The sequence below is a fragment of the Cajanus cajan genome, chromosome 10, assembly GCF_000230855.2.
Source record: "Cajanus cajan strain Asha chromosome 10, NIPB_CcT2T_4, whole genome shotgun sequence".
NCBI lineage: Eukaryota > Viridiplantae > Streptophyta > Magnoliopsida > Fabales > Fabaceae > Cajanus > Cajanus cajan.
Window position 1 is genome coordinate 855,838 of NC_138526.1, and position 14,668 is coordinate 870,505.

At 40.3% G+C, this 14,668-nt stretch overlaps 1 protein-coding gene across 1 annotated transcript; it reads right to left on the reverse strand.

Moving 5' to 3' along the window:
- Nucleotides 1-4,654: 4,654 nt before the first annotated feature.
- LOC145952723 (uncharacterized) lies at nucleotides 4,655-5,371 on the reverse strand. Its single transcript, XM_083065664.1, has one exon. It carries the CDS (start codon nucleotides 5,369-5,371, stop codon nucleotides 4,655-4,657), a length of 717 nt encoding a protein of 238 aa, XP_082921790.1.
- Nucleotides 5,372-14,668: the final 9,297 nt, after the last annotated feature.

Genomic DNA, 14,668 nt, shown 5'->3' on the forward strand with positions numbered 1-14,668 from the left:
CCATTCGTCTCGGCCTAGAACCGAGCCGTCCTTGCTATCGGACTACTCTAGCCTTTCGGCTATAGACTGAGCCGGTGGTAGCGTCATGATTAGGTAGCTTAGTTCGCGTGGGTGTCTGACGGTACGGCACGTGTTGGTCCACGTGACCGATAGGGTCCTCCTGGTACACAAGCCCCCCAGCCTTTAGGAGTGAAGCGACAAAAAGGGTAAATGTAATATTGCGGTTGTTATCTTCGAGGGAAGGCCAATGGTTACAATTGTTGGCGGGAAACGAAGGGTTATAACTGTTGTCGGAATACCAAGGGTTATAACTGTTAGGTATTAATGACGCATGCGAGGAGTTGCACATCGTGGACCGTTGGATCACTTAGATCCAACACTGCGTAGAAGGGTGTCTCTTCAGATACTTACGAGGAACGCCTATAAATAGGTGTGTGGGGGGGTCCCCAAAGATACACATTTATCACTTACTCCAAGCCGAGATCATCTAAGAGCATTGGAATATTCAACAGCGATAGGTCAAGTTCAACACTCAGGTACGTAATGGCTAATCTAAACGTTGTTCATGTTGACTCCTCCGGGGACGAAGGGGAATCTAGGTTGAGAGCGACGCCGGACCGAGATGTCGCATCGGCCTCGGCTTCAAATGGGGGAGATCACGCAGAGTCCGTTTATGGGTCCGAACGGTCGCGAAGTGGAAGTGATTCTTCGTCGGCTGTAGCCTCTGATGATCATCTGAGCAGGGGTGGCGGATCGTCAAGGAATTTTGCTCCCATATCGATCCCTGGATATTCGTGGGTGCACGGTGAGGTTGGTAGCGTGTATTCCCGATATACTGATAAGAAGTCTCTTGTTAACTTCGTATCGGCCACGAGATTCTTAAACTTTCCCGAGGATGAAGAGCCCTCTGCCATCTTTTTCCAGCCGTGCCGAGGTGATGGGGTGCCGAATCTGGATTTTGTATATTTGAACCAAAGGTCGTCCAAATACCAATTCTTTTACGTGTACGATTATATGTTCCAGGATTTGAAGATATCCCTCCCTTTTGATAACTATTTCATGGGTATACTTCGGCTTCTGAACGTGGCGCCGAGTCAACTTCATCCAAACACCTAGGCAACAATGCAAGGGTTTAGGCATCTGTGCTTGGCTCTCGGCCTCCAGCCTACTCTGCACCTATTCCTACACTTCTACTCATCTCGGCCTACAAAGAAGGCTAAGTGGTTGTCATTGATTCGGCACAATGATTGCCTACTACAACCCTTCACCACTTCCTATAAGAAATTCAAAGTGGGGTTTATGAAGGTGATGATTCGGCCAGAGACGGGAAATAAATATTTCTTTGATGCCGAAGGGAATTCACTTTTTCCTTTGTACTGGACTCGGAAGCCGAGAAAGTATGACATGGTGTCCAAATCGCGCATGTCCCCGGAGGAGAAATTGAGTTTAAATTTTTTAGAGAAGCTCCCTCGGCCTTTATCGTGTCGTCCTCTAGTCCAATTGTTTGAATCGGCCGACGTAGTCGAGGAGCTAATTGGTATAGTACCTTTCTTACTTGTTTAAATTTATGTGTTATCATTGATTTTGACTAATGATGTGCAGGTATAATGACGGATCATGGAGAGGACGATCTGGACATCCGCACCTTGATCCGAAACCAAGTGGCGGCGACCACTAGGAACAAGACCCCGGCTGCCGTGCGCGGGAATCAACCAACAGCCCAAGGGGGCGGGGCGGGGCCAACAGTCGGGCCGAAGAAGCCGACCTGGCCCCAGCCTGAAAAAAGAAGGCCGGACCCAAGGACTGAGGAAGAGAGTCGTCAGGTTAAGCAGTGCCGAGTGGCCAGTCCTCTTGTTCTAGAAGGCTTGGCTGCGCCAAGCTTTCTGGCTGGCAATGTCAACGCTCAGGATTTCCTGAGTCAAGACCTGACATCCGAGGCATGCCAAGGGATGCTGAGTCGCATGAGCTCCGCTCAAAAGTGGAGCTTCTTCTGTGAGTTCCAAGTGCGCGCCGTGGCCATGGCACAAAGCATCGTCATGCAGCCGAACAGCGAGGCCAATGGACTACGTAGGCAGCTTGCTGAGCAGGAGAAGTCTCTCCAAGAGACACTGGCGGCACTGACAAATGCCCAAACGGTCAACACCAAGTTCCAGGCCGAGTTGGATCGCCGAGGGCGAACTGCCGATGACTTGGCCTTGAAGGTTCAACGTCTCGAACTTGCTTTGAAGAACGAGACCGACAAGGTTGCGGCTCTGGGTAAGGAGCTGGATGCTGAGAAAATCACTTTCGGGGCTTATAAGGAGAAAGCGCGCAACAAGGTCCTGACTTAGCATCAGGTTGGCTTTGCCCAAGCAGCTCGGCAAGCCTGCTACTTTGGTGAATTTCCGCCGGACTTTCACCTTGATATGACGAAAGATTTCTTTCAAGGGAAGCTGGTGGACATGACTTCCATTCCTCCTGGTCAGCAGGCCGACGAGGAAGCTCCAGCTCGACCAAACGAGGCGAACGAGGACGTCACGGTGTAGGAGGAAAAAGCGCCTGAAACAGGTCCTATTCCGGGTGAGGGGAAGTAGTATCTTAAGCTTTTTGTTTTGTAACTCCGGGCTGATAGTGCCCTCTTTTATGTACGTTTCCGGGCCGATAGCGCCCTTTTAATGAATTTGGATTTTCCTTGTCGTTATACATTGATGTAAAATTTTGCTTTTCGTGATAAAAATGCAAGTGATGCAAGCCGCCTCCTTGTCCGAGGGACATCTCGGGAAGGAATACTTGTAAAATTAATTAAAGCCACATCCTTAGCCGAGAGACGTCTCGGGAGGGAAGACTTAAAATAATTAAAGCCACATCCTTAGCCGAGAGACATCTCGGGAGGGAAGACTTGTAAAATAACTAAAGCCACATCCTTGGCCGAGAGACATCTTGGGAGGGAAGACTTGTAAAATAATTAAAGCCACATCCTTAGCCGAGAGACGTCTCGGGAGGGAAGACTTAAAATAATTAAAGCCACATCCTTGGCCGAGAGACATCTCGAGAGGGAAGACTTGTAAATAACTAAAGCCACATCCTTGGCCGAGAGACATCTCGGAAGGGAAGACTTGTAAATAACTAAAGCCACATCCTTGGCCGAGAGACACCTCGGGAGGGAAGACTTGTAAAATAATTAAAGCCACATCCTTGGCCGAGAGACATCTCGGGAGGGAAGACTTGTAAATAATTAAAGCCACATCCTTGGCCGAAAGACATCTCGGGAGGGAAGACTTGTAAATAACTAAAGCCACATCCTTGGCCGAGAGACATCTCGGGAGGGAAGACTTGTAAATAACTAAAGCCACATCCTTGGCCGAGAGACATCTCGGGAGGGAAGACTTGTAAAATAATTAAAGCCACATCCTTGGCCAAGAGACATCTCGGGAGGGAAGACTTGTAAATAATTAAAGCCACATCCTTGGCCGAGAGACATCTCGGGAGGGAAGACTTGTAAAGATTTGCAAACAAATATTTGACAACATGAAGTGTAAAATGTATATTCATTGATAAACTGATGCCTCGTTAAAAACCTTGCTGACCAAAAACCCCTTTTCACGTTCTTATAAGGGGAAAAAAGATCAGTCAAGGAAAAGAGTGCATCGTGATACAATTACATTGTTTAGGCATTATAGAATCTAATTCAACTGTAGTATGTCTTCAGGTGGGTAGAATTCTAGGTTCTTGGGATGACTTTGCCGGACAGTTCTTCCAGTTTGTATGCTCCGTTGTGTAGTGCATGCCGTATCCGGAATGGTCCGTCCCAATTGGCAGAGAGCTTTCCTTCGGAAGGGTTACGCCTCGCCGACCCGGTTGCTCGCCAAACGAGATCACCTTCATGAAATGTCCTCGGCTTTAAATAGGAATTAAAGCGCCTGCTCATGTGTTGTTTGCATGCCTCAGCCACAATCTATGCCTTCTCTCGTACCTCATCCAGGACATCAAGCTCGGATCGGAGCGAGTCAATGTTAGATTCTTCATGGAAGTGCTGTCGTTGAAATGAGGGTTCTCCTACTTCAACCGGAATCATCGCGTCTGCGCCGTATGTCAGGCGAAAGGGTGTTTCTTTGGTTGTTGATTATGGTGTACATCGGTATGCCCAAAGGACTTCCGGTAATTCATCGGCCCATCCCCCTTTCGCCGCACCGAGACGCTTTTTGAGCTCAATGAGTATAACTTTGTTTGCTGCTTCAGCTTGCCCGTTTGACTGGGGATGCTCTACTGATGTGAACCGGTGCCGAATGCTGAGATTTTCAAGGAAAGTGTTGAACTTCTTGTCAGTGAAATGGAGGCCGTTGTCTGAAATGATGGCATACGGCATTCCGAATCGGGTAACCAGATTTTTCCAGACGAACTTCTGGACATTGGTTGCGGAGATGCAGGCGAGCGGTTCGGCTTCTATCCACTTTGTAAAATAATCTACTACAACCAAAAGAAATTTGACTTGCCCTTTTACCATGGGGAAAGGCCCAAGTACGTCGATTCCCCACAAAGAGAATGGCCACGGAGAGCTGATGCTGTGCAACTCGGCTGCCGAGGCGTGAATAAGGTTCCCATGCGTTTGACATTGCACACACTTCTTGACGAACTTGGCGCAATCTTCCTTCAGAGACGGCCATTAATAACTGACTCACAAAACTTTAGCCGCCATGGTTCGTCCGCCCGAGTGGGAACCACATATGCCCTCATGTATTTCTCGTAAGACGTAATCGGCCTGTTGGGTGTCAATACATTTGAGTAATGGGGTGGAAAATCCACGCCGATAAAGCTCGTTGGCCACCACTGAATACCGAGCCGTTTGCATTCGCAATTTTTTAGCTTCCACCGGGTCGGTTGGTGACTCCCCTTGGACGATAAAATTCTGGATGGCTGTCATCCAGGTCGGTGCCTCAGTATCGGTTGCCATGCACTCTCCCGTCACACTAGGAGAAGGAATCTCGAGGTGAATGGTTGTTCGCAACTGTCCTGGCTTTCGGTTGCTGGCGAGCCGAGCTAGCTGATCGACCCGTTCATTGTTGCTACACAAAACATGTCGTATCTGCACCTCAGTGAAATCATCCTTGAGCTTCTGCAAGAGGTGGTAGTATTGTAATAAATTAGAGTCCTTGACCTGAAAATTATTATTGACCTGTTCGGCCATGATTTTAGAGTCGGTCCAACATACGATTCTCTTGACACCCATCTCTGTTGCTAGCTTCATTCTGGCTATCAAGGCTTCATACTCTGCCTGATTGTTGGATGCACGAAAGCCGAACCGAAGGGATTGTTCGACTGTGATACGTGAAGGACTAGCAAGGATTAGACCAGCACCACTGCCTTGAGCATTAGAGGATCCATCAACATGCATGATCCACGGCTCGTCTTAAAAACCTCCCGGAGGAGTGAGCTCGTTGACAAAATCAGCCAAATGTTGTGACCTGATCGGCCCCCTTGGCTCGAAAGATATATCAAATTCTGAAAGCTCAACCGACCATGCCATTATCCGGCCGGCGATTTCTGGTTTCCGGAGGACCTTTGCAATCGGGCAGTCAGTTCTGACTACTATCTTATGGCTTTGAAAGTATTGTCTCAACCGCCAAGCGGCATAGACGAGCCCTAAGGCCACCTTTTCTAGCAGTTGGAAACGTCGCTCGGCATCTTGCAGCATTCGACTGATAAAATACACAGGTTGTTGATGATCCTGGGTTTCTTGTACCAGGACAGCACTCACAGAATGGCTTGACACAGCCAGGTAGATGACCACATCAAGACCACCGATCGGCTTGGAGAGTATAGGAAGTGTGCTAAGGCGTTGCTTGAATTGTTGGAAGGATTCTTCACATTCCCGTGTCCAGGTGAATCACTCGGTTTTCTTGAGCAAAAGTAGGATAGGTTGGGCTATTTCGGCTAGACGAGGGAGGAACCGGGATAGCGAAGTGAGTTGTCCCGCCAACTGTTGGACTTCTTTTAAAGTGCCCGGGCTTTTCATATCCAAAATGGTCTGGCATTTGTCAGGATTTGCTTCAATGCCCCGACTGGACAGCATGAACCCCAAAAGCTTTCTGCCTGAGACTCCGAACACACATTTTTCGGGATTGAGCGTTATCTGATGTTACCGAAGCGCCTGGAACACATCAGATAAATTATGCACATGTGTGGAGATGTCGCTTGATTTTACAACCATGTCATCAACATACACCTCCATACTCCGACCAATCTGGTCATGAAAAATCTTATTCATCAATCGCTGATACGTGGCTCCAGCGTTTTTTAAGTCGAATGGCATTACTCGGTAGCAGTAGTTGGCCATTTCAGTAATGAACTCTATCTTCTCTTTGTCTTGAGGGTGCATACGGATCTGGTTATATCCTGAGTATGCGTCAAGGAAGGATAAGAATCTATGGCCGGATGCCCCATCAACAAGTCGGTCAATGTTGGGCAAGGGGTATGCGTCTTTAGGGCATGCCTTGTTCAAGTTGGTGTAGTCGGTGCACATGCGCCACTTCCCGTTCGATTTCTTGACCATGACTACGTTGGCCAACCAGGTTGTATAATGTACTTCTCGGATAAACCGAGTATCTAACAGCTTCCCCACTTCAGCTTCGATCGCTGCCTTCCTTTCCTCTTCGGCCTTCCGGCGCCGTTGAGCGATCGGCCTTGCCTCCTTGCTTACTGATAGCTTGTGGCAAAGAAAGTTGGGGTCAATGCCGGACATATCAGACGGGTACCAGGCGAATAAGTCATTGTTTTCAAGGACCACTTGTTTGAGGGCCAGGCGCTCTTGTTCGGATAAGTTGGTCCCCAGGTAGGTGACTTGGGCTTTGGACACCCACACCTAGATGGGTTGCTTGTCTTCAATAGGTTTGACCCTCTCATCTTGATCAATTCGGGGGTCGAGGTCTATGGTCGACTGCTGTGATACCGAATGTACCCCTGTCGATTTTGTTGCTTCGGGCTTCATTTCCAGTAATCGCAAACTAGCAAAGTAGCACTCTCGCGCGGTTTTTTGATCAGCGTGAACCGTGATTACTCTCCCTGAGTCGGCTGGAAACTTCATAGCCAAGTGTGGAGTGGAGACGATTGCACCGAGCTGATTTAAGCACGGCCGGCCAAGCAAAATGTTGTAGGATGTTTTGGCGTGAACCACCACATATTTGACCGAAACATCTCTGTATTCAGTTCCTTCAAACCCAAACCGGGTTGACAACTTGATATAACCCTTCGTTTTGACTCTTTCTCCTAAAAATCCTACCAAAGGTTCATCGTAGGGAATCAGTTCAGCCTCTGAGATACCCAATTGTTTGAACGTGTTCCAATAAAGGATATCGGCTGAGCTCCCCTGATCAACCAATGTCTTGCGCACAATGCAGTTGTGAATTTCAACACTAATTACCATGGGATCATCTTGGTACGTGTCAATACCTTTGAAGTCGGCCTCGGTGAAAGTTATGGTGGGTAGACAGCGACGGACAGTTTCGACGGCATACACGTGTCGAACGGCCCGTAGGTGTCTACGCTGCGCCGACGAAGACGAACCGCCGCCAACGAAGCCGCCGGCGATGGTGTTGATGACTCGCCGAGGCTGCACTGAAGGCTCTTCTCGCCTTTCTTTAGACTGACTGCGCTCTCAGTATGAACGACTTTCTGTCCTTCTTTGTTCGGCCTGATCGTCTTGTCGCGACCGGTGGGCGTTTCAAGATGAGTTCGGGCGGTCGATGAAACCCTGCAGCTGTCCTTGTTGGATGAGATCTTCGATTTTATCCTTCAAGGCCGCGCATTCCTCTGTTGAATGCCCTCGATTGCGGTGATACCTGCAAGACTTCATTGTATCGGCCCTAGGAGGGGTCGAAGCTCGTTTTGGGACGGCCAGTACCTCCGAGGCCAATGCTTGCTCTAGTACTGCCGACCGACTGGTATTGAGCGGTGTGTATTGTGAATACCTTGGGCCACGAGGGGGCCTCTCGCGGGGTGCTAATTCTTTCGGACGGCTCTGAAAATTGTTTTCAGTCGGCTTTTCAGGCTTAGCTGCTGTCTCTGTTCTGGCTTGATTGTGGAACTTCGCTAGTTCCTCCATTTGCATGTATTTATAGGCTTGTCGCCGCAAGTCATCCATATCGGTCGACGGTTTTTTGTAGATGCTATTGGCAAAGGGACCAGGTTTTAGAGCGGTTGTGAGATGATGTAGAGCCACAGCAGGGTTCAGGTCTCGGATTTCGAGAGCCGCTTTGTTGAATCGGCTCATGAACGTCCGAAGAGACTCCTTTCTCTCTTGACGAATGCTAACTAACGCCAACGAGGTCAGCTGATGAGGACGGCTTATGGCGAACTAGATTGTGAACTGGGAGGCCAACGTGCCGAACGAGTCGACAGAATTGGCTAGGAGTCGGGTGAACCAACTCAGGGCTCGCCCCTTCAACGATGTCGGAAATATTCGGCATAACGTGGCGTCATCAGTGGTGCTTAGGGTAACCTGTGTCAAAAACACATCCACGTGCTCATTTGGGTCTGTGGTACCATCGTATTTGTCAAGGTGCAGGGACTTCCAGTGGTCGAGAAGTGTCGACTGCATGATGTTCGGCGTAAATGGGTGTCGGTGTGCTCCGACCGGCATTGGCTGTACCGGTCTTCCGACCGAAGCATGGATGCCTGGGGCCGCGGCAGAAGTATGAGGGATAGAGGTGTGATGACTGTGCGAGTGGAATGACCCCTGAGTATGAGTTGTTTCAGAGGGTTTCCAGGTAGGGTCTCGGTACTGATTTTTCAGGGTAGCATTTTCTGCTCATAACGCGGCCATCTCGGCAGCATCTCTCTCCCGTTGCTGCTTCATGGTGGTCATCTTGTCTTTCAGTTGGTGCATCATTTCAGTCAAGTTTGTCTCCTCTATCGTCTCGGCATTGTCTGCCCCGGATTGGTGTTCCTCTTCGGACTGATGATTTTCCATGTTAGTTTTCCTCGTATTTACCATGTTTCCTTTCAACTCTCAGTCTGCTTCTGAAACGCTCTCGGTTCGGCCCCACGGTGGGCGCCAAAATGTACCTATCTAAGGGCACACTCGTAATCTTCTGGGATGAGAAGGACCGAACGTGGATCTTCTGGGGGACTCTTTAGCAAAAAAGGGGGGAGGTACCTGCAAAAGGCACTCCGACGCTCAAGTTAGAGTAAGCACAGTTTTTTAGGATAATTAATGAACAGTGACGTACCTCAATATAAATGACCTATTTATACTACTATGAGTGGGCCTTATTAGGAATGGGCCTTTTCTAAGCTTACCAAATTAGGTAATACGGCGCTAATCGGCTAATTATGCCTTAATCATGTGCTCATCGCTGTTAACCATGATCAGCATTATAATCCTTGCTTTGCCCTTCGGCATATCACCGAGCCGACAGGGCAAGGCTTGTGTTGATCGTCTCGGCCCTTGGCCGGGCCGATACGTATGTGTCGTACTATCCTACTCGGTCGGCATTCGCCCGAGCCGATATAAGATACACGGAGATGTGTTGTGGTTCCATTCGTCTCGGCCTAGAACCGAGCCGTCCTTGCTATCGGACTACTCTAGCCTTTCGGCTATAGACCGAGCCGGTGGTAGCGTCATGACTAGGTAGCTTAGTTCGCGTGGGTGTCTGACGATACGGCACGTGTTGGTCCACGTGACCGATAGGGTCCTCCCGGTACAGTGGTCATTAAAATGTTGATTAAATAATCACATTCACAATTCCTTTATAAATGTTGCATGCCTACCGATGACGTTAAAATAATTAGTCACAAGCTTTTGGAGAGTGCAGAAGTTTCTTTGAAACTCGCATGAAACAGGTTTTTGGTCTCTTTGGAAATATGAACAAATATTTTTAAAAATTAAAATTGGATGAATTGTTTCTATTCCGATTGGAAAATACATGGGTTGAACCCGATTCAACAATGGTTTAACAATATTTTTAAAATTAGATTTGTCATCGAATTAATCGTACTAATTTAAAATTTAATAAGTTAACCATAATTAAATTTGGACTGGTATTAATAAAGTAATAATGTTTAAATAATAGATAAAATAATATCATATAAACATAATATTATAATTTTATAAAATTAAAATTAACATAAAACATTGTTTTATATATTTTTAATTTTTAAAATGCATGTAAAATATAAATATAATATTTAAGTTTAAATTTTAATAAAATATAATAATATATATTAACAATTTTATATTTAGAAAAGAAAAATGTTAAATTAATATAATATAAAATATAAAATATAAATGACATAATATGAAAATTATAAATTAATATAATTGACTAAATTGTAAAAATGATTAAAAAATTAAAAAATAACATAATTTATTTTAATTTATACTTTTTATTTATTTATCATAAAATATTTAAAAAAGAGAAATAAAAAAACATTTTTTTTAAATATTGGTTCAAATTTAGTAAATAACTAATTTTTAGCATGTGCAATGTAAAAACATATAAAAAATGAATTAGATAAGAAGTTAACAAAATCTCTCCTCTCAAGAAAAACTCCTAAAAATATTCTTGTGCAAGATAAAGGTTCATATTTAATATATAAGAGTTGATTAAGCTTTAAGGATTATTGTTTTATGGAACAATAGATGGTTTAAGTTTCAGTTTTGTTGAAGGATGAAGCAAGTTTTGGTGGAGAGACATGTGGATAAGATGACCTTCTCAAGAATATTTGGAGTGGTAAAACTTCATGGTAGTGTTTTCAGAAAGGTATGTGTGTTTATAGGACAAGCAAGGATGATGGATTTACCCTAGGTATATGTGTTTTTATCATCTCCTTAATTGCTTCTGTTATAAGAGTAGCATGTTTCTTTTAATTGCTCAATTAAGTAAGCTAGAAATATAATGTTTCATGTTTCCTTGGTTGTGTAGCAAGTTCTCGATGTTTTACAATGCATGTTTTCAAAGTGAATGTGATGGCCCTTTAGTGGGAACGCAAGTGTACTTGATAGGGTTTGTTGTTAGTGTACAGTTGAAGATGACTTAAAAGAATTAATTAGTACTACTTTTATCAACGGATACATCTACTTTTAAATAACTCATCACTTAAGAACCTTATAGTTAAATATGCTTGATTTGAAGTAATTTAGGAATGGGTGACCTTTTAGGATTTAAGTGAAGTGTCATTATGTAAAGTTTCATGGAATTTAGCCATTGAGATTTTGAATCTGAGGGATATTACAAATGGCAACAAAGTAGGTCCTCTATCTTAGTACAATGTGGTTCAAGAACAAACCAAATGGAAACTAGTAGGATTGTAACATCCCAAATACACAAGAATAAGAGGAATATAAAGGTTGTATAATTGAAAATTGCTTAAAAAATTAATTATTACTACCTATATCAAACAAGATTCATCTACTCTTCAATAGTTCAACACTTAAGAATTTCATAGTTAAGAGTGCTTAACATGAAACAATTTAGGAATGAGATACATTATGGGAAATTTCTCAAAAAGCGTGAGTGAGGACAAACTTACTGAAAAGTTTTGTGTTGTTTTGTAAGGATATTTGTTGATTTTAAAAGTGATAAAGCATCTGAAAAAAGGCTACTTACAAAAGGTTTTAACCAATAAAAAGTTGAGTAAAGAGTCATTATATGAAGCATCATGGTCGAATTTAAGGAGTTAAAAATGGTATCAAATTAGTTCATCTCTCCTAGTATGGTGTGATTCAAGGATGAAATACGTGGAAGCTGGTGTGTTTGTAACATCTTGTATAGTGTTTGCTATAAATGTGAAAGATTTAGAGGTTGTACAAGTGTGAGATGTATAGTTGAAGATAACTTAAAGGAATTAATTAGTATTACCTATATCAATAAGATGAATTTATTTTTGAATAATTCATCACTTAAGAACTCTGATGTTAAGCATGTTTGACTTGGAACAATTTAGGGATACGTGAACTTTTGAAAATTTTGCTAGAATATATGTGAGAACAAAGCATGCTAAAAATTCTTATAATAGCTTGTGGGGACAATTGTTGATCCTAAAAAGGAGTTTAGGCATCTCGAAAAGGGCTACTCACAATGGATTTTGACTTATGAATGATTCTAACCAATTAGTTAAATAAAGTGATATTGTGTGAAGTGTCGTGAAGTGCAACCATTGAGACATCAAATATGAGAGGTGTTACGCTTATAAAAAAAATGTAAAATTGAAAGAAAAAAAAGGTAGTTATGATCCATAACGACTATGTGTAATAAAAAAAACGAGTTACTATATCTCCCTCACTATATGTTCGTCACTTGTCATAAAAAAAATAAACGAGACACATGACACCCAAACAATAAAAAAAATATTATCTATATAACTCAGTTAATCACCTGATGGTTCCTCTTCTCGACCTTTGTCTCCAGATAATTTAGTATGTAATTTTTTATTTTTCAGTTACCATAATTATTTTTTTTATAAGTTTATATAATTATAAATTTAGAGTTTAATTATTAATTTTTTTGTTATTTAATTTAATTTACCTGTAACATTTATATTTTCTTTTTAAAAAAATTTCAGGTTATTATTGTTTTATTTTGTTTTCTTCGTGTCAAGAATTTTTTTTTAATTTTTTTGTTATTAATATTAAATATTTAATGTTTGAAAAAAATTGTGAACCTACTTATTGTTAAAAAAATTATAATTTCTTATTTTTAGAAAAAGTATTTTTATTTTAATTGTTGTAAAGTTGTTATAGGTTATATCATGTTAATTTATTTAATTAATCAATAATGTTATTTTGTTTGTAAATTATTTAATTTGATTGAATGCAATTTATTTGTATTTCTGTTTTATTTTCAGGTTGTTAGTGTTATATTTGGTTTCTTTATATGACTTTATTTATTTATTTTATTATTTTATGTTTTAAAAAATAGTTTTAACATAATATTTAAAAAATAATTATTAATAGTTTATAATTTTAAAGAAAGTTTTTTGATATATTTTATTTTTTAAAATTATTTTTCCTAAAAAAATTGGTAAACAGCTTTATGAAAATAAATCTTATAATTTTTTCCATTTAAATTTTATTATTTAAAATAAATTGTTTGTAAAGTCATTATAGGTTATGTGATCTTAACTTATTTAATTAATCAAAAAATTTATTTTATTTCTAAATTATTTAATTTGATTATATGTAATTTATTTATATTTCTGTTTTATTTTCAGATTGTTAGTGTTATATTTGGTTTCTTTATATTACTTTATTTATATATTTTTAATTATTTTATGTTTTTAAAGAATTTTTTTTTAAAAGAAATGATTATTAATAGTTTATCTTTTTAAATAATTTTTTTAAAATGTTTTTTTTAAATTTTTTTTCCTAAAAAAATTGGTAAATAAGTTTATGAAAATAAATCTTATAATTTATTCTAGTTAAATTTTATTATTTAAAATAAATTCTAAAAAAAATTGGTTATAAAGTCAATATAAGTTATATCATCATAGTTCGTTTAATTAATTAGTAGTTTTATTTTGTTTCTTTATTATTTAAATTAATTTTGTGTAATTTATTTATATTTTAATTTTATTTTCAGGTTGTTGGTAAATTTTTTGGTTTCTTCATATCATGTTGCCTATATTTGTTTTTAATTATTTTATGTAGTTATTTAGCTGTTAATGTTATTTACTTTATATTTTTAAAAAAGGATTAACATAATTTTTAAAGATTGTATTTATAAAATAAATGAATTAATTTTACTCTAAACAATTCGTTAATTACGTTTATTAAATTATATTTTATAATACTTTATATTTTTTTATTGGTAATTATTTAGTGGTTAATATTAATTAAAATTTTGAAATAATGTTTCTTTGTTATGTTTTTGGGTAATGTTTGTTTTTTATGTATAGAATTTTCATTTGTTATTATAATTTATTGATATTGTTGAAAATAATTTATTACAAGATACTTTTAAAATATTTTTATAAAATGTGTTAATATTTGTTTATTATTTAAAATAATTTTTGTTATAGATAACATCATCTTCCGGAGGTATGTGTGTGACATGTGGACCTATTAATGATGATTTATTAACATTGCAAAATAAACATGTTATTTCACAACATATTTGGAATAGAGAAGATGATAGGAGACTAATAGCACGATGTGCTACTCCAACGTGCACCGGTATTTTGGGGGTTCCATACCAAATAGTTATGTTATTAGAGCAAGTGGGTTTCAGATGGATTGCTAGTTTAAATTATATCAAAGTTAGTCCTGATTTGTTAGCGGCTTTGGTAGAATGATGGAGACTAGAGACACATACATTTCACATGCCATTCAGAGAATGCACAATTACTCTTCAAGATGTTGGTATGCTTGTTGGTCTTATAATTGACAGTGAACCTCTATTAGCTCAAGACAGTGGAAATATATTAGGATTAGGTAAAAAAAAACTTGACTTTACCTTAATTTTTAATTTATAGTATTTGTTTATTATAGTATTAATAACGACTAAATATTTTGTTTTATTTTATGCAACTCACGATTTGTTAAGGGTTATTCCACCTTAGTATAAAATGAAAGGACATCCCATTAAGTTATCTTGGTTGACAACAAACTTTAATGACATTGCAGATGACATAATTGATCCAAATCAACTGCTTCATTATGCTAGAGCCTGGATATTGCATTTTCTAGGAGGACTTC

Coding starts and splice junctions, on each gene's coding strand:
- LOC145952723 (XM_083065664.1), bottom strand. CDS start 5,371: ATGCATGTTGATGGATCCTCTAATGCTCAAGGCAGTGGTGCTGGTCTA.